Raw genomic sequence first — 23,030 nt, 5'->3', positions numbered from 1 at the left:
TGAAATAACACTTGAGCAGAGCCACCCTCAGCCCCTCCCAGCTCCTGCAGCTTCAGACACTAGACAAGAGTGTCATACCAGAAGGGTTAGCATAGTAGCCTGGTGGGTGGGTGTCAGAAAGGTCAGGGGGGGGGGTTGAGCTGTGACAGGTATCGACTGTTTGACAACTACCCCCCCATCGTCTTTTACCATCCTTCTTAAATTCCTGACCTTGACCCACACACACTCCGTATACAAGATATAAAGTATCCAGATCTCCTCTAACCTTCTAACACAACAGAGCAACAGTGCAGATGACATCCCTCATGACCAAACACCTTTTAAACAACAGCATGTTAACGTTTTTCCTGTAAACATAATGAGGCAATGTGTAAATTAATTTCATCATGCCCAACATGTATGTCAATTATCAAGTCCAGAAAAATGCAATCTAGAATCTCAGTGACTATTATCTGGTGCGTCTGGTGGTATCAACCACTTTCAGAGCAAATCCACATTTGGAGGTCTATGGTGCAGGTGTACCAAAATGTTGCCAGCTGCCTGCAGATTTTCCATATACATATATATATTTAACAGAGATTAACTCTAATGGCCCCTAACCATTCAGACCCATTCTGTGTGTGTGATCATTCAAATGTGTTAAATTTGGATCCTTAAGTGTGAACTGCAGCGCTGCTGCCACCACACAGAAGTCTAGCCCTCTGACTTCACACATGCTTGCCCTTTGGAGTAATAGAGTTGTGGAGCAGTGCTTCATACACACAGAAAAATCACAGATCTAAATAAAGGACCTGATTGCGTGACCCTTTGGCCAGTTACTCTAGTCGCCGAGTGTTCCACGTGGATCTCTTCAGTCATAATCTCTTTGTGTTGATCAAATGCAGTGTAGTGTAAAGGAATTTCTCACGGGCTTCTCAGTCATCTGTAACCATTCATAACATTGTAAATTTGATATTCAAATGATATACTGATATCTATCAGACAGAAGACATACAGTAAGCCAGCAGTCCAACTGTGATGCAGTGAGCAAGCAAGAACTGAATATCCTAATCCCAAATTCCAACCAAAGGGCACTGCACAGCTAAAAAGACTAAATCTACAGTCGATCTAAGTCATGACACAGAGGCTGAGTGAGCTGCTGGTAGTCTGATGTAAGATCAGAAGAATGCAATTCAAAGGAGAAGAGGCATCACCTTCTGTTGAAGAGGATCAGCCGTCCCACATGGAGCAGCACGCTGCAGCCCAGTGGGGTGGAACAGTTGTCCTCCAGTTTGTAACAATGCAATGTACAACTGTTTGTCTGCATGCAACAGGTGGGCGGTGGAAGGGGGTACAGTCTGGTGTATTTTTCTCTGTCTCCATGACAGAATTAGGTATATGGTAACAGTTGGCTAAACAGCACAAGAGAGCTGCAACAGAATCAATCAATCAATCAGGTTGCTACTTGTTAGCAGCCTTCTCACTGTAAAGGCCTGAGGTATAGCTGCTAAAGTGTTGATGCTTATCTGTGCTTTTCTGCTCTGAAGACAGGATGTTTAGGGTTAATATTAAGGAGAATTCATTAATGCTGCTAACAAATTTGGATTTGTAGGCAGAATAAAATACATTGTAATGGCTTAAATGTGACTACAGCATTTTACACATTGCACCTATGTGTGAAATACTACTGGGTTATTGCAGTTGTTATTCCATCAACCTCTCCCAGTGACATCCACTGAATGCATGCTTATGGGTGTCATATTTATGAAGCCACGCCAGCCAGGAAAACTACTGCTGCTCTTAACACTTCCCATTGCATCAATGCCTGCGTCAGTAATCTTGTGACCACTGATTAGCATCACTCTGCACGAATTAACGACAAAGGTCTTTAAAAAGGTGAACAGATCCCCACAAGCTTTTCCACATTGGGGCTCCAGATTTAGGAGGAGCTGCGGTTTAACAGTCACCCGTGATACACTCCCCAAAGCCAGGCTGCCACAGCTAACTAGCACATGGTGGCTGGTGTTACTGGAGTAGTAAATATCCGCTGGGCTGGGCTGGGCCGGGCTGGCCTGGCGCCGCAGGCAGCCCGGCTAAAGACAGGCACTTACATCACCTCTATCGTCACCACAGCCATAAGGGCAGGTCCCAGGTCCCAGTCAGCCAGCTGGACTATATGAATAAATCTATACTACAAAGCATGTCTGCAGCAGGATAAATTACAACTTCAACAGCAATCAATTCTTTGCCTTATTAGGATTACCAGCTGTACATATTTAAAAACCACTTTCTGCATACAGTGCAGTCATGCACTATGAATCTGTATCCACATGGTCATCCATGCTTTAAACAAGGCATCATGCTTGGCTGTATTATAAGAGGCCTCAGCAGGAGGGGAAAAAGAATGTTTTCTGCTATGACTTGTGTGCTTGTGTGTGTTTTCTTTTTAAGAACCATCAATTTACATCACCTTTGTTTTTACTATGCATTTAACAGGGTGAAAAGAGAAGGCCAGGTCATTTTCTACAAGGCTTAAAAAGAACCCAACCTCTGTGAGAGTCTAAGAACACAGAAAGGATGTCACACAATACTGCCTAGAAGGACTGTGACACAAAAGGGGGCGACAACCGCTAATAAAACCATCATTCAAACCATCTATGGTGGGAGGTGGACCCCTCAGAGAGAGGATTATGTTCGAGGGGAAATATCTCTAAAACTGAGTTACTGGAAGTTTTTGTCTCTTAACTATAGCATAACTTTGAGCAAAGCCGAAGCCAAAACACTGACGTGAATCTCATCACTCTCTTCTCAATTCATTATAGAGCAACGTCATGAAAATGAGGGGCACGGGCCAATGCCTGCCAAGCATATAAATCACAGATAAACAACAAGATGTTCTACAATCAGAAAACCACAACACAAAGCTCCATCGTCAACACAACAAAAATACCTGACGCCCACAAATTTAATCCACAGCCTTCACCTCTAAAGCCCCCTTGAACATCAATCAGCTACTAATCTCAACCTTCTCAAACCAATACTGTCCAATTTCCATTCAGTGGCTGACTCCTACCAATCAGAAGCAGTCCTGTCTCATCAAACACAAGACAGACAGCAGTAAGCTGTGGTATGTTTGCCTCACATGCTCTGCTCTGGGCTCACTCAGGCAGATAAGCACATGCAGTCAGGGCTCCTAAAATACATTCCCCAGAAAAATAGGAGTGACTGGCAGTCTGATACATGGTGTAAATGTTTAGCAGAACAATGGCTTACCTACTGTGTCCTGTAAATAGTTCAACAAGGGGAAAAGTTCCAGGAAAAGGAACTAACTGTAGATCAAGCATACATTTATGAGTCATGTATTACTGCTTCTTGACACATAACAGCATTTGACTAAACAAAATGGCCAAGAGACACACAAGACAAAATCAAAGACATTACATATTGACTTCATACATTCTGGACCAAAGAAGAAAACAAGTCATTTATACCAAAACATCATCTTTAACTGTCACAAAAGAGCCACACAAAGGTCACAGAGGTCATATCCTGATTAAAAGGTAGGATCTCTTAGGGGTCCACAGGTCAAAAGCCAAAAAGTCACAAAAACAGGGAGCAGCTCGCCAGCTTGCAATGGCCTGTCTGAGACCTAAGACTCTTCCAGAGCTTTTTCAGCTGGAGGCCAAACAGACAGTGATCCCCTCATAAAAAGCTTTAAGGCTCCACACTGTTTTTTTTTTAAACCAAACAATGTTTGGCAGGTTTGCATACTTAAAATACATGCATATATCTTTCCTAAGTCCAAATGAAGTTAAACTGGCAAAGTTATTGATTGACTGAGGAACATAAATGTATGTATCACAGTTCACTGGTATTATTAACTTAATGCTGGTGCTTCATGAGCCCATTCTCACCAGGAAACCTGATCTATCGTTTGCAACAAAAGGAAAATGACGAAGTAAAGCACAAACATCACTGCACTGCATGGCAGCCTGAAGCTGGGTTAATGTGTGTGGTGGGTCCCCACTGACTGTGGACCACAGCCATATGATAATAGTCACTGGCAATCAACTTATTGTATTATCTATGTGTGACGACGTGACAAATATTCAAAAAGAAACTTTGAGATATTTGACTTGATAAGACATTATTGTAGCCTGCTTGCAAGTCATGAAAATACATGCTGTGTCCAATGATATAAAGTGTTATACAACATTTAATGGAAATCAATTCTAAGGCAGTAGAGATACTTCAGCACACACCAACACTACCTTACCTATAGCCTAGGTGCTAGAATGCTGGTGTGATTCATCCGTCCAGTTAGTTTTGATCAGATTAGTCTGGCTTTTAACTTCAAACATCTCCTTTTGAAAACCGGAAACTGCTCCGTCAAAAAAAACTGGACCCTCTCTTTGAACCTCCACACTGACATAAACATCAGCATGCCATTATCTAACATATCTGCTTGGAGCTTTTCAGACACCAAAGCAGCCACCTGTGTTGGCCCTGAAAGAAACCACAGGACCCATTCAGCTCTGCCAAGCCCACTGTTCCATCATTTATCTGGTGCATCTCAAAAGAATCTAAGCTATCAACACTTGAGATGGAGGTTGACAGCTACAGCAGCTCTTGTGTTAAAATATGCATGAGCATGGGTTTTTAAGCTTTATTGCCATTTGGTAATAACTGAGCATGCTCAGTTTAACAGTTTGATATACTAATGGACAAGAAAGCTGAAAAACAGTCATTCTCAGGGAGAAAGAGTGTAAGATTTAAACAACTTTAATATGCAATTCTGGCAGGTGAGCATTATTTACGGTGCATGACAGGTGGGCGGTGTGTGTATGTGGGTGACATGGTGGGTGTGTGTTTGGTACAGATAGCCATACTGCTCCCAAATAAACTGAGCATTACCACATATTAAAGGCAGGCATCCCTAAAGGCCCTGCATGTGTCCATCCAGCATGGACTATATTTAGCCATGCAGGATCTTTGCTCAGCTCAGTCTGTCTAAAAACAGAGCCAGAAAAGCCCACACCCATTGTCTGACACTGTGCCCACCGGGAGCCACAACGATGCAGCACGTGTTGAAGAGAGCACTTTTGATACTCCTCTTCCAAAACTAGTCAAAACCCTCCACATACATGAGACCCACGCCTCCAGCTGCACGTCTTGAATCATCCTTCTGATTCCCTATCCCCAGACAGCATTCCTCTCTCTCCTCACAGAGGATAATTGAGCATGAGTTGCAGTTTTATGGGCAAAAAGCCAACCTCCTACCAGAGAGACACACAGGTCATGATGGAAGCATATTCTCAGGCCAAAGGGGGCGTGAATCTGATTCCTGGCAAGATCTCAACTAAAGAATATTATTCACATGATTACTGCTAACTAAGGTGAATCTCAGACAGAAAACATAACATACACAACGTAAACGAAAACGTAACATCTTAGGAATACTTGTGAGCAATGGTTTTTTTCACCTCACACAATCTACAGCAGCCAAACATCCAGGGAAACATTTGTAACACTCAAGTGCAATATTTTTACTGTCACCACAGAGCTGTTATTACTCACAAAGCAGCTGGTAAACATCTGGTCATGCACAGAGGTAAGTATGAGTCTCACCTGTCCAAGATCCAGGGTAACGTTCACCTCGTTGTAGCCCATTCCTCTGGAGAGAGGAGGACTCTGCCACCACCGCTCTGTCCCGTCGATGGCGTTGGACACCGGATGAGCTTTGTTTGGGTCAACTGAGTTGCAGTAGTCACAAAACTGGCCCTAAATGAAACAACAACAACAACAAGCATGTTTGTAAAGGGGAGTGACACAGACAAATAACAACACATCAATGGACTTCTTGTCAGTTTAAGCATGTGTTGGTCTAAATGTGCTTTGTAACAATAATGTAGGGCATGTACGTCACTCAACAGAACTCATAAGGGCACTGCTGAAAGAGCATTTCCTTTACAAAAAGTGGGACTCAATAACAATGGTGAGCAACTATTTCTGGCAGAATTACAAGATAGTAGGAGCTAGCAGTACTGTCAGGGCTCCTGTAACAAGTGTGTGGTTACCTGCTCATTAGAAACCTGTTGTGTCTTATCCTTAATCATGTCCAGTATATGACGTCAACATGGATGTTTACCTGAACATATGATCAGGAGACTCAAAAAGTCCAATCATGATGATGATATGAACACAGTTCTAGATATGACTTCCTGTTCAATGTTTGTGAATTGTTACATTACCTGTGCGTCACACCGTTTCTACAGACTAAGGAAAAGTTGGAAGCGTCAGCAGCTTTAATGTCCTACCTGTATATTTTGAGTAAGAAGTCCATTGGTTGGTCCTCCGACGAGCTTACAATACAAATCATGTCTCGGTGCGCCAGCCTCATCCTGGCCACAGGTTGCTGTGGCTGAGATCCTTGAGCCCTCTGCGAGGTTAAAGTACGGCGGATTCAAACTGAACCCTGTTAAGTCATTGAAAGTTTCTTGTCCATCTGCGTCACAGAATAATGTTGTCCAAAACGTAAAAAATACAGCGAGGAGATGAGCTCCTCTCATCTCTCTCGCCATGTTCCACACCAGAAATCACTGTAGATGCTGAGAGCAACCCGCAGGCAGCGTGCAGGTCTTGTCATCTATAGATCTCCATATAATGCGCTAATGGGCTGCTGCTGCTGCAGTTACGCGCAAGACTCTTCTAGCAGGACTGGACGTCCACCAAAGTCACACAAAAGCTCGGAGTAAAACTTCTTACACTGTTGACGGCGCGCTCTCTGTACGACACATGTCTCCAAACTGACAGCGATAGAGCCCTGGCTTACAGGTTCCCAACTGTGCACACCGCTGAAGCGAGGCGTCAGGCTGTGCACGGTCTGTGCGCCGAGTGCGACCAATTACGCAGAAGTTTGTCTTTCCTGTTTCTTTTCAGCTACAGACAAAAACCTGCCCACATCGCATCTGTAGCTTTGCCTTTATTAGATCACAACTTTCATACAATTAAAGAAATCACTTTAATAATGTTTTACTTTAATTACTTTTAAAATAAGAAATATAATTTTAACAGAGGGTCCAAAATGATGACATGAAAGGGGTAAGATGCTTGAAATAAGACATTTTAACTTTGGTAAAGTAGCTTTAGAATTGTGGTGGTTCTCATTTTAAGCATTAATCTACAAAAAACAAAAAAAACACTTAAAGCCAAGTCAAATGCTCTAACACAAAACCTATATTGTAAGAAGAATTATCTTTGATTTAAGACATTTAATTATAGTTAGATAAGAGTTTTTGCAGCGTACCACTCACCTGGCTTATTTTAAAGGGGGTGCAAATCTCGGCAGACCCCAAAATTAACCCTTTTGAATATTGCAACTGCTTGTGTTATCCTGCAGACTGTCTGGGATGAAATGATGCTCCCACAGTATTATGTAGTCTGTTTGTGCTCATCAGAAGGAATTTCAGGTAGGTGCCACTCACCTGTCTTATTTTAGGGGTGGGGGCTATTAAACTGTCTGAGATTAAATTAAAGACGTGCCAAAATCTCTCTTAATAATAACAGAAATGTTTCTTAAATGGTAGGCCTCTAGTCATTTATTGTGATTGGTAAATACGAGGAGGAACACAGCATTGTCCACCTGTAAAATACTCGGTAGACTCCACTTTAGCTGTGTGCGCGTTCCCGCGACGGCGGATGCATTCCTCGGCATCCATGCAAAACTCGACATAACACCACCACATGAGGGCCGTAGTAGTATCGATGTTTTTAAGGTGATCCTGAAGCGACCTCTAGTGAACCACACAATCATCACAGGAGTGATGGCATCGTGCGCATGCGCATAACTATACATACTCTGGTTAGTATGTCACTGTTATGACAACTTTCCTACCACAGCTGAAACTCTGTACTTTGTGCGCGCTGGTCAGGCAAAGTTGTTGCAAACGCTCCTTTAAAGGAGTGCCGCTATTAAACTTTCTGTTTGTGACTTTTTTAATTAGGTCACCAACTTGTGTTGTGTTTTTTTTTTACTTGCACAACAACAATAAACGTCATGAGTCACTGGCAGGAGGGTTTCCGCGTCTCAGCATCGCTGCCATTCTTTATACTGGGCAGTCCGCTTTCTTGAAGGCATTAGTGTTGGGAGGTTCGACTCTTCTTACTGACTCAAATCAGTTACTCTCGAACCCTCACGTGAACGAATCTTATTGTGAGTCATTTCGTTCATTTCGTTCATTTTTACAGCCGGTGGCGCCGTGTCCCTCTGTAGTATAGTGCCGCGCATTGATATGGGACAAAGTATAATAAGTATAACTACCACAAGCAATTCAAAGCATGTGAAAACATAAGAGGGCAAATACACACCACGGTACAGTGACTTCTGTCCTGCATCCTCCCTGCCAGTGTTGTTTAACAGTGCCACAGTGACTAGGTAGCTGTCACGTGACAAATGAACGAGAGTGTACTGCTTCACACACACATGAGCTGTGAACGAGAACGAATCTGTGCAGCCTGTGGAGCTTGTCACGTGACAAATGAACGATGAACGAGAACGAGGAGGAGAACGAATCTACAGCTCTGATCCGTGCAGCCTGAGCAGCCTATCATGTGACAAATGAACGATGAACGAGAACGAGGAGGAGAACGAATCTACAGCTCTGATCCGTGCAGCCTGAGCTGCCTATCACGTGACAAATGAACGAGGAGGAGAACGAATCTACAGCTCTGATCCGTGCAGCCTGAGCTGCCTATCACGTGACAAATGAACGAGGAGGAGAACGAATCTACAGCTCTGATCCGTGCAGCCTGAGCAGCCTTGGTTACATATGATTTCATGACTGGATAATGTACTATTATATTTATTATTTAATGGCAGAGTATAACACAAAACATGATGTCATTTTAGAAAGCATTTATTTACAAACACACTTTACATTATATACACAATAACACTACACATCAACAACAAGCAAAGACCATTAATTATAATTTCATGAATACATAGCGTTTGCCTGGTGTCACGACAAATTGAGGAGCGTCAGATATCAGACATTCATTTCCTTGTTTGTTTCTGAGTCCACAGCCCCGCAGCTGAGCTTCAGCTCTCGCGTGACAAATGAGCAATCCGGAACGATTCGTATGAACGATTCGTATGAACGATTCGTATGAACGATTCGTATGAACGATCTGTGAACGAGTCACAAGTTCCTTTGCTGATCATTTGCTGCTGGCCAATTGGCACACAGCCTGAGTGGCTTGGCCGTCACGTGACAACAGAACGAAGATCCGGGGGCTACCGCGACTCAGGAACGAATCATATCTGTTTCCTGTCCTGCCAACTGAGCTTTATGCGGCTGCCTGCCATGTAGCGAAAGAACGAATCACTCACTGAGGGGACTCGTTACCCCGATTCATATAGAAGATTCGTTCATATCGAACGAATCGTTCACGAGCAACACATCACTAGAAGGCATGCGTCAGGCTGAGGGAGTGATAAGCAAACAGGAACTGCCTGTTCAGAGACAGCGTAGCTTACACTGCTGGGTAAACGAAACGAGAGGTGGCGATTAGGGTGAACTGTGTTTATTAAATTTGACAGGACTCCTCATGGAGCCAACGAATCTACAGGTAGGAGTTATAACTGTCTTTAAAGTGGAAGCTGGCGATTAAATGAACAATGAAATGCTTTTCATGTGTGCAGCAGGATGACAGGTTTCATTTTATGATACTTCTCGAGTCACCTCGGAAGTTTTAAGTTGAATGTGTTTATTTTCCTGTTATATGTTTAAAGACTTGTGCTAAGTTATGTTTTATGCTTCAGTGAGCAGTTATTATGGTAAAAATGAGTCTGAACTCCATCACTGACCAGACATAATGATCGTCATCCAGTCCAGAAGACTCGGTGCTGCTCTATGAAATGACTCATTAACGTTTTTAAACAGGGAATATGACCCATCATATTTTTATGTCATTGTTTTAGCGATTTGAACACGTTTGTGTGTCAAGTCTTGGACACAAGTAGCCATTGTTCTAGTGGGAAGCTGAGATTGGAGTCTGCAGTGGACCTAGATCATATGGACGTTCAGTGAAGCATCAGCTGATAAAAAAACCTAATTATCCACGGTATTAAACTCAGGCTGCAACAAAACAAATAACAGTGATAAACAATAGTTTTGTCACTAATATTGAATTCTGACTACACAAATTCATACAGTTTATACTGAAAAAACTCAGTTCAGGCAGAAGATTAAAGTGCAGCTTCCTGAAGTTATAGACTGATGATCTGTTTAACACAATGTCATAATGATAAAGGCATTATCACAGGGTCACATCAGTTGGATGAAAAGCTAATCTGATACTGAGTAATGTTTTTATTTTTAGTATAGTTTTTTTACAGAAACCATTTTGCAAAGCCTGTTTTTTTTTGTTTATCATTGTAGCACTAGATTAAATTAAGAAATCTTTTTTTTTTAGTTACAATCATTTATCAAGATTAAGAAAAGCTTTAATTGTCCCACAATGGGGGAATTGTGTTATTGCAACAGCACATAAACAGAAAGTGAAAAAAAAGATAAGAAAAACTATATACATTAGAAAATAAACGACCAATAAAATATACAATAGAGTCAAAAAAGAGTATACATATTAACAGGTATTCCACAGATTTGTTAGGTATGTAATTGTTTACTTATCAACTTTGCTTCAAACCGGATTGCAAACAAACAAGATGTGACAGCAGCAACCAGTCCAGGGTGTACCCGCCTCTCACCTGTAGATAGCTGGGATAGGCTCCACCCCCCATGACCCTGCACTGCAGGACAAAGCGGGTTTAGATGGATGGGTTTGGATGGATGGATGGCAGCAGCTAAACCTTTCCTTTACTTCCCTCCACTTTCAGAAAGCTATTGCTGTGGCTCAGAAGGCCTCAGAGGAGGACCAGGCTGGAAACTATGAAGAAGCCATTCGCTCCTATCAGCATGCCGTCAAGTATTTTCTGCACATTTTGAAACGTGCGTCACTGTTGAGGGAATCACAATGCAACTAATGTCACACTGACATTAAGATATTAAGTTGTTGATCACCCTTACAGTCTATAATAGTGGGTCACACATGCACCACACCAAGACCCTGAAATAGAAGCATTTTTTTATTACCACATGTGCACCTGCTTCTTCCAAAACATGACTGCACAACATAAACATACTTGTTGCTTCTTCCATCAGGTGAACCTCAGGGAAAGGATGGCAACCAGAAGATTAGAGATAGATGCAAACAGTACCTGGACAGAGTGGAAGAACTGCAGGAGTACCTAGAAAACAAAGAGGTTGTCACAGACATAATATATATATACATAGACAGACACACACACACACACACACACACACACATATATATATATATATATATATATATATATATTTGTGTATATATACAAATGAACATCACTATTCAATGAGAGTCAGAAGAGTGTTACATGTTTAAAAATGCCTGAAAAAAGATAGAAAATGTATGTTATTCATACGTTTTATTAATATACACTACCGTTCAAAAGTTTGGGGTCACTTGGAAATGTCTTTTATATATATATATATATATATATATATATATATATATATATATATATATATATATATATATATATATATTTTTTTTTTTTTTTTTTTTTTTTTTTTTCCAATGAAGATAACATTAAAGTGATCAGACATACAGTCTAGACATTGTTAATGTGGTAAATGACTATTCCACTTGGAAAAGGCTGATTTTAATGGAACATATACAAAGGTATACAGAGGCCCTTTTCCAGCAACCATCACTCCTATGTTCTAATGGTACATTGTGTTAGCTAATCGTGTTAAAAAGGCTGATTGCACAGCTGAACTGTTATGCTGATCAGAAAAGCTATAGAACTGGCCTGGTGACCCCCAAACTTTCGAACGGTATGTCCTTTTTATATATTTTTAGCAACTTGAGCAACATTACCCAGTGGCCATTACTGTATATAGAGGCTACGTCTTGACGTCATTACATTCCGTGCACGCGAGCGTCCACTTTTCAATGCGGAAGTTTCCTCCTTGATTTGAGTCGGGAGCGATCTAAGAAACGAAAACACGTCTAACAAAATCCTCGATTGTCGCGTTAACAAGCTTCGAGTACGACTGAATTCTAACTTGGAGTGTTTAAAAGTTGTTTACTCACACGGTATTACATTCGTTTTGATTACGACACACAAGCGATCAGCCGCTATGGCTACCAACAACAATTTACAGGTAAGTAGAGGACCAACCCAATAGCTGGCTTAAACGCTTTAACAAGATAGAAAAAAAAGTTGTTTACACCTAGTTATTCTACTAATAAAAATGTCACAGTGTCCTCTAAATAGCGCTGTTTATGTTGGCTGTGTGCAGTGTAACTTTTTAACGATGGGGAGAAGCGTGTCTTTGTAACATTAGCCGCTAATTAGCATAGTTAGCTTAGCTAGCTAACTAGGCATGGACTCGGAAGTTAAGTTGTAAACACAAAAATAGACCACCCAAAGCGTTTACTGTTATCTGTGGGAGAGGTAGAGATTGCTGCTTTGCAACTGCAGTTGTGACGGTAGTATAATTACATCGGTGTGGTCTTCTACTAACGAAGAAGATTCTTAATAAGATTAACGCTGCTAGCTCGCTAGCTAGTTTTATTTGGCCTCTATAAAGATGTGGCTTTAAAATGTATAGGAAGCTGCTATGCTTTTGTGCTGTCACTTGTCTCCAAATGTAAACGGAGAAGTTGTGTTACAGTCATACGGTATAGTTATTTCTGATAAGAAAGTAAATTGTTTTTAAAGACGGGTTTGGGTACGTCTACCAATGTGTCAAATTTAGTAACACTACTCACATAAACGGTAGAAGTAGCGATGTGTGACCAAATACGACAGGTGTAAGATAACTCTAATTTTTACATCAAGGTTATGTTATTTTTATTTATGTAAAAAAAATTATGACATATTGTTTTTTTTAGTGTGTAAATCCATATTCTTGTTTGTTTACATTGTGTATTTTCACGTCTTGATGTTTATTTTGATTAACTGATGTGTGTCATGCTGTTGAGATTCTGTGATTTATGTCATCCAATTTCTTCTCTCTGTTAGTGTACGTATGAATCAGTATACCTAATAATGTTCTTTGACTCCTGTCATTTTAGAAAGCAATTGATCTTGCCAGCAAGGCTGCTCAGGAGGATAAAGCCCAGAACTATGAGGAGGCTCTGCGCCTTTACCAGGCTGCTGTTCAGTATTTCCTTCATGTGGTCAAATGTAAGGCATTATACAGCTCATTGGCTAATTACAGTTTGATGTATATTTTTCATGACATTGGGTCTTGTGAAATTTTGAAATATATGATACATACAGTGCCAAGACCAAGATGCCAGAGTGACGTGTCTCAGGAACAAATATCAAGCATGACATTATTTGTGTATATGTGTGCTGATTCCTTGCAGATGAAGCCCAGGGTGACAAAGCTAAACAGAGCATCAGGGCAAAATGTGCTGAATACTTGGACAGAGCTGAGAAGCTAAAGGAGTACCTGAAGAAGAAAGAGAAAGCTCCTGCCAAGCCGGTCAAAGAGTCACAGTCACAGTCAGATGACAAAGGGTGTGTAAAGGGGTGGGGCAGCAGCGTAATGTCAGTTCATTCAGATATTGCTGGTCTTCCATTTAATGAAAAATGTGATTGAGAATGTTGTTTTCCATCAATATAAACATTATATATATGTTATTTATATTTTATGTTGTTGTTGTTTTATGTCTAGGAATGAAAGTGATGAGGGCGAGGATCCAGAGAAAAAGAAGTTTCAAAATCAACTCTCAGGTTTGTAATATATTTTGTTTATATCATCTCTAGACTTTTCATATAACTATATTTTCAGTTTTCAGTTCAAGGCATTTAGACTTTTTTTTGTTCCAGGTGCAATTGTTATGGAGAAACCAAATATCAAATGGACTGATGTTGCTGGTTTAGAGGGAGCCAAGGAGGCGCTGAAAGAAGCTGTTATTCTTCCCATCAAATTCCCCCACCTTTTCACAGGTACTACATTTAAGTTGATAAGATTGCAGCATTCTTAATTTATTGTTTTATGAGTAAGGCAGATGCCTATGCTGCCCAAAACTGTTGTGCAAGTGACATACTAGCTAATAATACCCCTTTGCTTGACTGACAGGAAAGAGAACTCCATGGAGGGGGATTTTGCTCTTTGGGCCTCCAGGAACAGGAAAGTCTTACCTGGCTAAAGCCGTTGCTACAGAGGCAAACAACTCGGTCTTCTTCTCTATCTCCTCATCTGACCTCGTCTCTAAATGGCTGGGAGAAAGTGAAAAGTAAGTCATATTTGCAGTGACACAGAGAAGCACAGATTATTCATATTAATGTTCTGATATATCTTAAAATGTACTCCCCCCAAACTGCAGTTACTATTTATTTCCTAAAAGCCTTACCTGTTGCCTTCCAGGTTGGTAAAGAATCTTTTTAGCCTTGCAAGGGAGAACAAGCCTTCCATTATTTTCATTGATGAGATTGACTCCCTTTGTGGCTCAAGAAGTGAGAATGAGAGTGAAGCTGCTCGTCGTATTAAGACGGAGTTCCTGGTCCAAATGCAGGGTAAGTTTGAACCTTTTGTAGTTATTTGTGTGCTAAATATTTTTGAGTTGTTCCAAAGTATGCTGTGAGTTCCTCAGGCAAATTGATGTAAAGGCAACCTGCAAGAGAAACCTAATTGTAAAAGAAATTGTTGATGTTTGATTTCAGTTTTTCCCCCATGTTAATTTTGTTTACCAGGTGTGGGAAATGACAATGAGGGAGTGTTGGTCCTTGGAGCAACGAACATCCCATGGACTTTAGACTCTGCCATCAGAAGAAGGTCATTACTATTAGTACATTTAAAGCTGTAAACCCTATTGTCATTATCCTGAGCTCATATGTGGTCAAATCATCCATCTCAGATTTGAGAAGAGAATCTACATCCCGTTGCCTGAAGATCATGCACGCTCCCACATGTTCAAGCTCCATCTGGGCTCCACTCCCAACAGTCTCAGCGAAACTGATTTTGTTACTCTGGGCAAGAAGACAGACGGATACTCGGGAGCAGATATCAGCATTATTGTCAGAGACGCTCTAATGCAGCCTGTTCGAAAGGTCCAGTCAGCAACCCACTTCAAACGGGTATGTCTTTGAAAATATTTTTTATAATACAGTGAAGCATGATATTTTGTTTCTTAATCTTTTTTCCTCTAATGTTTTGATCTGTATAAGGTACGGGGACCATCAAGAACTGACCCCAACATCGTTGTAGATGACCTGCTCACTCCTTGCTCACCTGGCGATCCCAACGCAATTGAAATGACATGGATGGACGTCTCTGGGGAGAAGCTGTTGGAACCTATAGTATGCATGGTAAGGGTATATCAATTATTCCACACATTTTAACATTAGAATAAATTAAACCCTCATTTATGTCTTCTTTCCCTTTTCAGGCCGACATGCTGAGGTCTCTGTCCAACACAAAGCCAACAGTTAACGAACAAGATCTGGAAAAACTGAGAAAATTCACAGAGGACTTCGGACAGGAAGGCTAGGTTGGCTGACTGATCCAAGCCAAACCAAAGCTAAGGATGTGTGATTGTGTCTCTTTACTGTTCTCGTCCCTTTTGTTTTGTTTCTCTGTCTCATCCTAACCATTCACTGGGCCTTGAGGGTTATCTAAGTGGGCAAAAGTACCACTCTGTTTTGCCAAACTAATGACCCACACAAAGGATGGAAGACTTGGCTTTATTTGATATTCACTATTGTCCAAAGAAAATTAAGGACTTCCCACCTCTACAGCTGACACTTGATATAAGAATCAACACAACATAGAAAGGTTGTTTGACCTATGCTTTAAAGGTATTGATGAGCAGAATTCCACAGCAGATTGGAGAGACAAATGGCAAACACAGCAATAAATGCAAAAAAAGAAAAAACTATTGAAATAAAAGTTATTTTAGCATAGGACTTGCTCTTATGTCCATTTCTAAACAAAGTACAACTCATGGAAAATAGCCTTCATGTATCCATACTTTTATATAGTAAAAACAAGCATTTCATTGTGTGTACTTTTGGGAAATGTACAAATATTGGGCAAGATGAGGAAAAAAGGCAGCACTTGTTCATAAATTTAATGCGGAGAAAACACATTATCCTTTTAAGGTGGTGGACACACTGAGGCAATTTTGGACAGTGTTTTTCTGTTTCCAAATAAGTGACAGTTATATGTGTTTACTCATTTTGTTTTTTTGAATCAAGCACTGCTGTTTGGGTTGATCACCAGAGGTGCCAGACCAGCATTACCTTGTTTCTAAAAGGACTCAATAGCTTTGAAGTGCTTTGTCATTCAGCTGGTGTTTATTTTTTCTGCCTACTGTACATATTTTTCAATACGACCTTCACAGGCTATGCTGATTATCCTTAATATAAACTGCAAAAAAAACTAAGCCTTATATTAAGTCATATTCCACAAGACTGAGGTGTTGAAGCTGAACACTGATGGCTCAGGTGAGAGATAATCTTGTATATTTTACAGCATAGGAATGCATCTCCAAACATAATCGGCAGTGTGCACCATGTGCCTTCTTGAAAAGCTGCAAGATTATTTTCTTATTGGTTTGTTTCTAGCCATACTGCTAATATATCAAGTGCATTGTCACTACAACTAAGAAATGTATAGAACTTTTACATTTCATGTACACTCTGTTAGAGATTGTATTCATTGTGTACTCAGTCCCTCCTGAGATGTGCAAGCTGTTTCTTGTTTTTGTTAATTTTACTGTAAATGTCTATACATATATAAATACATAGCCAACTCTTGAACCTTTTCTTTTCGTTGCGAAGAGGTCACCATGCATACAAATTTCTGTCATTTCCACGGTGTAAATAAAGTTTAAACCACGTCAAGAAGAGTTTTTTTCTGTACAAAAAATGTTTAAATTAAAAATGTAGTTTGTTTAAATCATCACCACATCCTACCTGTAGGCTGTGTGGGTGTAACAGCTGTGAAGCTAATAGAAATGTATACGAAGAAGGAGGTGGTATCGCGTTGCATCATGGGAGTTGCTGTTAATGCGCAGGAGCAGTTCATTGAATTCTACAGACACACTACGCCTCGCGAACTACAACTACCACCGCACGCCCGCTGACAGTTCACAGTTCGATTTGTTTTGGTTTCTGCAGACTACGCTTTGTGACGGGGAGCCAAGGTCCACGGCCGCTCTTTAACCTGACAGATAAACACCTTTGACTCACTGACACAACCTGGAAAAAGTCCTCCTCCGAACTCTGAGTTTCGCCACCCCCTGTTAGGGCCGCCTCCTCCCTCGTAGCTTTGTTATCGGACCCCAGAAGCTGGCCTGCTAGTTAGCAAACAAGCTAACGACTGCCAGATTTCACCCATGTCCTCTGGAGAAGGGTTCAGTTCAACGATCACAGATTGGCTGTTCGTCAATTCCTGGTGGCTCCTTCTACCATTCATCATGCTTCTTGTAGTCGCTGCCTTCATTGTGGCTTTCGTGTTGCTGTTATACATGATATCGCCTCTTATTAGCCCCAAGCCTCTGAAACTGAACGGGGCCCACGTCGTGGTAAGTGTACCATAGTAGTACTCGAAGCTAACGTCTAGTCATAACCTTTGCTAACTAAGAATTTGTCAAACTAGCTGAATTACGCATTGAAGTCAGATTATGTGGACCTAGTCAGGTGAATGTTTAGTCATTATGTGGTCATCATTTTGTGATAAAATCATTTTCCCCTGAATGTTTAATTAGTTTGATTGCCGTTGCTACTATTGTTATTCACCCTCTTTCTTCTTCTGCTTCTTTTTTTATTCCGTAAGTTTTTTGGCGCAGCGTATCTTCAGCATACATTGACCGATTTCAGCCATTCAACTATCAAAATGTTCATCTCACAGAGGACATTCCGGGTCAACTTAAAGTGTTTTTCAAAAAAATATAGTTTTTCAAATATTAAGCAATTTCGGTGTCATCTGCCAAATGTATCTCCTCCTACAAATTTCAAGCTACAGACTCCATTTTAGTCTTAAAACGCTCATTAGATGCTGCTCTATCAAACTTGTATTCAGAATTTTCTAATTCCAAAACGTTTCTGCACGCCAGGCTCTCAAATTTGGAGTGGTTTTTGAGGTCTCCTCTGCTGTTACCATGGTGACAGGCTAACACAGACCCATACACAGAGGCATACGCAGCTCTGAATTGCTCCGATTCTCCAGCAATTTAGAGCAATCCTTCACATCAGCATTCCTGGTGGCTCCTTCTACCATTCATCATGCTTCTTGTAGTCGCTGCCTTAATTGTGGCTTTCGTGTTGCTGTTATACATGATATCGCTTCTTATTAGCCCCAAGCCTCTGAAACTGAATGGGGCCCACGTCGTGGTAAGTGTACAACAGTAGTACTCGAAGCTAACGCGAGTCATAACCTTCGTTACGGCAATCAAACTCTTGTTATTCACCCTCTTCTTCTTTTTTTATTCTTCCATAAGTTTTTTGGCGCAGTGTATCTTCAGCATACATTTACCGATTTCAGCCATTCAAGTATTAAAATGTTCATCTCACAGAGGACATTCCTGGTCAACTTCTTTTTTTTCATAAAATTATAGTTTTTAAATATTAAGCAATTTCGGTGTCATCTGCCAAATGTATCTTCTCACATCTTCTTACAAATTTCAAGCTACAGACTCCTTTTTAGTCTTAAAACGCCCTTTTCTAGTCACAACCGCTGTTAAGTGTCAGTTAGGAGCGACACGCCCACGCCACATTAGGCTACTAAACTCACTGTAGGTGGTTGGCTACCTACAGCGGGCATCTATAAATACTAAAATGAAAAAATAATGAAAATGAGGCAGTCTGTTGCCTCATTAAGGTTAAAATAAAATCTGAAACACTTGGAGAGAGGTTGTGAATTAGCTCAGTTAAAAATTAACTTTACGGTTATGTAGTTTTGTTCATATAATTACGCAAAAATAATCAAACGATGGCAGAAATTACCTTTTTGGAAATGTAACATTTCCAGTTGGTTTGCACTGTTTGGACTTTGATTATTGACCCTCTTCCTGTTCGTGTGTGTGTTCAGGTGACTGGGGGCTCCAGTGGGATTGGGAAATGCATTGCGATTGAGTGCTACAGACAAGGAGCCTTCATCACTTTGGTGGCACGAGATGAGGTCAGCACATGTTCATCCAATCTTTCCTTGTTTGTAGCCTAGTCACACATATTTGATGTGTGACTATGCCCCCCATCATATCTTTATTGTGTGTTAAAACAGCTTGCCAACATTTTTTTGTTATCATTTAGTTTTGAAAGTGGACCTTGATGACGCATACAGTGACATTTGATATATTTTTTTTTCCACCAAGGATAAATTGCTCCAAGCAAAGAGAGAGGTGGAGAAATTTGCCATCAATGACAAGCAGGTACAGGTTTTGGAATTATCTCACTGATAGATGCTAGTTTCAGGAATAGATTTAATGCACCTGTTTTGACCCTGTATGTGCTTAAATACAACACAGCAGTTAAGATTTAAATTTCCCTATGTAGGTGGTGCTCTGCATATCAGTGGATGTTTCCAGTGATTATAGTCACGTGGAAAGCGTGATAAAACAGGTAACGTTACCTTGTCGGTCACAATGTAACATGTCAGATTCCTTTAAGAAATTATTGCTTAAGTATTAAAGTGACCTTTTGCTGTCATGCAGGCTCAAGAGAAGCTCGGCCCTGTTGATATGCTTGTGAACTGTGCTGGGACATCCCTTTCTGGAAAGTTTGAGGAAGTGGAGGTGGACCGTTTTAAAGTAAAGTATATCTGACTTATGTTCAGAAATCACTAAGCAACTGAACAGTTACTAGGTGTTACTGAATCATTAAATTTCCAAGTTACAATAAAAATTGAAGTAGTATTGATTATTTCAATGTATAGCTTAAATATTATAAGACTTTGAACACCATCAACACAATAAATAAAATAAAATGTGAGTAATAAAAAGTGAGTAATCTTCAACATAACATTGCAATCTTAAAAGTCCCATGTGTCTGTATAGAAGGTTGCTATCTACAAGTAATTTTCATATATAGGAATAATTGACTCAGGCATGTTTTTGTCATTGAATTCATACTCTAGGTTCCTAAAATTATCAAATTTGCACCAGAAAGGTAAATTTGATTGCTGTACAACATAAATTACAACATTAAAGTCAATGTAGCTTACAAAGTGAGTGAATACCTAGCTATTCCCAAAGTATTGTGTGCTCTAAATACAGCAATTGTGAAACCTATTTGTGTTGTAAAGCTATATTAATGCAGAATTCATGTGTGCTGCTTATTTATACTGTGTTTATTTTTTTCACTTTACAACAGAAATTAATGGAAGTGAATTACCTGGGCAGCGTTTACCCGACTCGAGCCGTCATAACCACCATGAAGGAGCGAAGAATGGGCCGCATCATGTTTGTGTCCTCCCAGGCAGGCCAGATTGGTTTGTTCGGATACACCGCCTACTCCCCATCCAAGTTTGCCCTGCGTGGATTAGCAGAGTCCCTGCAAATGGAGGTACAACATTAGAGATGAGAAGTATTTGTATGATAGTGTTTTCAGTTTGAATACTGTGATAAGGATTCAGAATTTCATACTAAATTACTCACTACAATCAAGGTCAATAAGCTAAGACTTGTAGGTCTTTCTGCAGATAAAGCCATACAACATCTATGTAACTGTGGCGTACCCTCCTGACACTGACACTCCAGGACTGACTGAGGAGAACAAGACAAAGGTAAACACACGTTTAAGACAGAAGTCTTCTTTCAATTTCTCTGTCTTTATGTGTGCATCTTCTTAGAGGAATTTTTCTTTAATTTAAACTTTAACTCCTACAACAGCCCTTCGTTCATATCGTTGCTCTCTCCTAGCCTCTAGAGACCAAACTCATCTCTGAAACTTCTGGAGTGTGTCAACCAGACCAAGTGGCCAAAATTGTAGTTCGGGATGCAGTGGTAAGAAACTCACTTAAGAACCACAATGTCCATTTCTAAATGTACAATAATGTATAATAATTTATCAAATGTTCCTGGCTGTTAATTTTGCAGCAGGGGAATTTCAACAGCTCTGTTGGTCCTGATGGTTACATGTTATCAGCCCTTACCTGTGGAATGTCACCTGTCACCTCCATCACAGAAGCTCTACAGCAGGTATGTTATTATCACATTGACATAGGCTGTGCTCTCCTAAGCTGTGGTCATTTTAATTCAAACTTCCTTTACAGATTGTCACCATGGGATTATTTCGGACCATTGCCCTTTTCTACCTGGGGAGTTTTGACAGCATTGTGCGTCGCTGCATGATACAGAGGGAGCAATCAAAGGCAGCTAACAAGAGGGAGTAACACCAGCCTTACTTCTGCACACACCAATGCCCTCCGTCTCCACAACCTCACATTCAAACCCCTTTCTCCAGCTGTGCACAACCATCGGTGGGGTGGGGGGCAAGTCCAAGTCAAGTGCATTTCTAAAATCAACTTAACAGATGGGATGGGGAAAAAAAGTGGAAGATGTTTACTTGTTTCTTGTCCAGTGATGTAACTCCTTACAGCCATTTAGTCCTCACAGAGCATTCCAGTGACTTCGTTTTAATGTGTCCACCTGCTTCTTTTTGTGGGAGCAGCCTTACTTTTAGAGGAATGAGGGCAAGCTAAAACATCCTGCAGCCTAGTTTTAACGTAGGTAGGCCTCTGACGTTACATATAACAGGCCCTCCCTGCCTCCATTTGCACAGAGGAAAAGCAACAGATAGCCTGTCAGACCGGTTGTGCCAAATATGGCTTGAAATTCTTTCCCACCAGGGGCTGTAGTGGAAAACAGAGTGGTAACTCTGACCTTTTTTCTTATATTGTTGCATGTGTCACCAAGCTATTTTCAACCTAGTTAGGATTTTACAGTTTTCACTATATAATCCCCTTCTCCACTTTTTTGTGCAACAAGTCTTTGCAGGCAAAGCACCTTCCTCTTTGACTGAATGACCTCTATGTTTGAACCCGATCGTGGAAATTTTGTTTTATTGTGCCAAGTGTGAGACAAGATGTGATATCAGAAGGAGTTTTCTTTTCAATTTTTTTATTTTATTTTACTAATGCAAAACATTTCCACAAATTATTATTAAAACATTTAACATGCGGTGTTGAGGATGAGAATTGTGGATGAACCTTGTGCATGAATGTGTGTGTTTGCTGTGACTGAGCCGACCCCCAGGGGAGCAAAAAGCCATTTGATTTTCTTTTCTCTGGATTAGACACCAAATTATTTTCTCATCATTCCAGCTGAGGTTACTGAGAAAGTAAAGCAGGTACTAAGGGTTGAAGCCATGAAGTCATATGATGTAGAGGGGAAGAAAAGCACATGTCATTTATGTTTTCACCTGTGCATCACATTTAGAATTTTTGCGGGAGTGTTTTATCATTTTTACATGCAGTTAAAATGTAACAGTGCACAAAGTCAGTTCAGTACAGTAGTAAGTCAGGACTCGCTGGTTCGAGTCAAGTTGCTGTAGGTGTAGGGAGCGCTCAAAGATTTGATTTACATTAAGGCCTAAATGGCAGGATCCTTCAGGTCCCCTCTGATGCTGACCTGCAGGCATCCTGCCATGCACAGCTGGGATGATTAATGATTTCCTTCCTGATGTCTGACAAGCCTTGAAAAATGTTCTATTTACCACATGACTTTCGTATTGTTTTACATATAGAGGGAGAAAAAGTACAACATTGACTCTAGCAAGTCTTCCTTTTTGGTCCAACACGATCGGGGAGAATGTACTTTAATACAGAGCATACAAATCAGAACATAGGAATATTATTTTTTTAAATACACCAATATTTGAATGCCAAAATGTGTTAAGACAATTTCTGTAGATGCAATGCATTTGTTTGCGACTTGCTTTATTTATGTCGCTGCTCTGTTGATATAGTTAGTTTTTAAAAAAAAAATCT

General features: G+C 40.5%; 3 protein-coding genes across 7 annotated transcripts in view; 2 read left to right on the top strand and 1 right to left on the bottom strand.

The window, feature by feature from the left end:
• LOC114449365 (laminin subunit alpha-3-like) overlaps positions 1-8,398 on the bottom strand; it is a 46,593-nt gene extending 38,195 nt beyond the window's left edge. For 2 of the 3 annotated variants that reach the window (XM_028426966.1, XM_028426968.1), the window contains exons 1-2: positions 6,297-6,868; positions 5,608-5,760 (exon numbers count right to left, since the gene is read on the bottom strand). In XM_028426966.1, the coding sequence (XP_028282767.1) occupies positions 5,608-5,760; positions 6,297-6,560 (417 nt within the window). In that variant the 5' untranslated portion in view covers positions 6,561-6,868. Of the gene's footprint in view, positions 1-5,607; positions 5,761-6,296; positions 6,869-8,346 lie in introns of those variants that run through there. The other variant, XM_028426967.1, reaches the window with a different exon arrangement.
• Positions 8,399-9,454: 1,056 nt separating this feature from the next.
• Positions 9,455-16,080, top strand: vps4b (vacuolar protein sorting 4 homolog B). 2 transcript variants are annotated; one of them, XM_028427867.1, is made up of 13 exons: positions 9,455-9,609; positions 10,880-10,991; positions 11,205-11,305; positions 13,165-13,276; positions 13,462-13,615; positions 13,773-13,831; positions 13,928-14,047; positions 14,181-14,337; positions 14,469-14,617; positions 14,795-14,876; positions 14,959-15,178; positions 15,269-15,409; positions 15,490-16,080. In XM_028427867.1, the coding sequence occupies exons 1-13, from the start codon at positions 9,589-9,591 to the stop codon at positions 15,589-15,591; spliced, it is 1,530 nt and encodes a 509-aa protein (XP_028283668.1). In that variant the 5' UTR covers positions 9,455-9,588; the 3' UTR covers positions 15,592-16,080. The 2 variants fall into 2 exon arrangements, with proteins under 2 accessions (XP_028283668.1, XP_028283669.1); XM_028427868.1 differs by lacking the exons at positions 9,455-9,609; positions 10,880-10,991; positions 11,205-11,305 and adding an exon at positions 11,937-12,248.
• A 1,113-nt stretch (positions 16,081-17,193) lies between these two features.
• On the top strand, positions 17,194-22,223 carry kdsr (3-ketodihydrosphingosine reductase). 2 transcript variants are annotated; one of them, XM_028428269.1, is made up of 10 exons: positions 17,194-17,628; positions 19,134-19,223; positions 19,417-19,473; positions 19,598-19,663; positions 19,756-19,851; positions 20,414-20,605; positions 20,742-20,825; positions 20,962-21,045; positions 21,139-21,240; positions 21,315-22,223. In XM_028428269.1, the coding sequence occupies exons 1-10, from the start codon at positions 17,440-17,442 to the stop codon at positions 21,432-21,434; spliced, it is 1,080 nt and encodes a 359-aa protein (XP_028284070.1). In that variant the 5' UTR covers positions 17,194-17,439; the 3' UTR covers positions 21,435-22,223. The 2 variants fall into 2 exon arrangements, with proteins under 2 accessions (XP_028284070.1, XP_028284071.1); XM_028428270.1 differs by lacking the exon at positions 17,194-17,628 and adding an exon at positions 18,309-18,436.
• Positions 22,224-23,030: the final 807 nt, after the last annotated feature.

Source organism: Parambassis ranga, chromosome 17, assembly GCF_900634625.1.
Source record: "Parambassis ranga chromosome 17, fParRan2.1, whole genome shotgun sequence".
Classification (NCBI taxonomy): Eukaryota; Metazoa; Chordata; class Actinopteri; family Ambassidae; genus Parambassis; species Parambassis ranga.
Note: the sequence above shows the minus strand (reverse complement) of the source record. Positions and strands in the feature narration are given on the sequence as shown.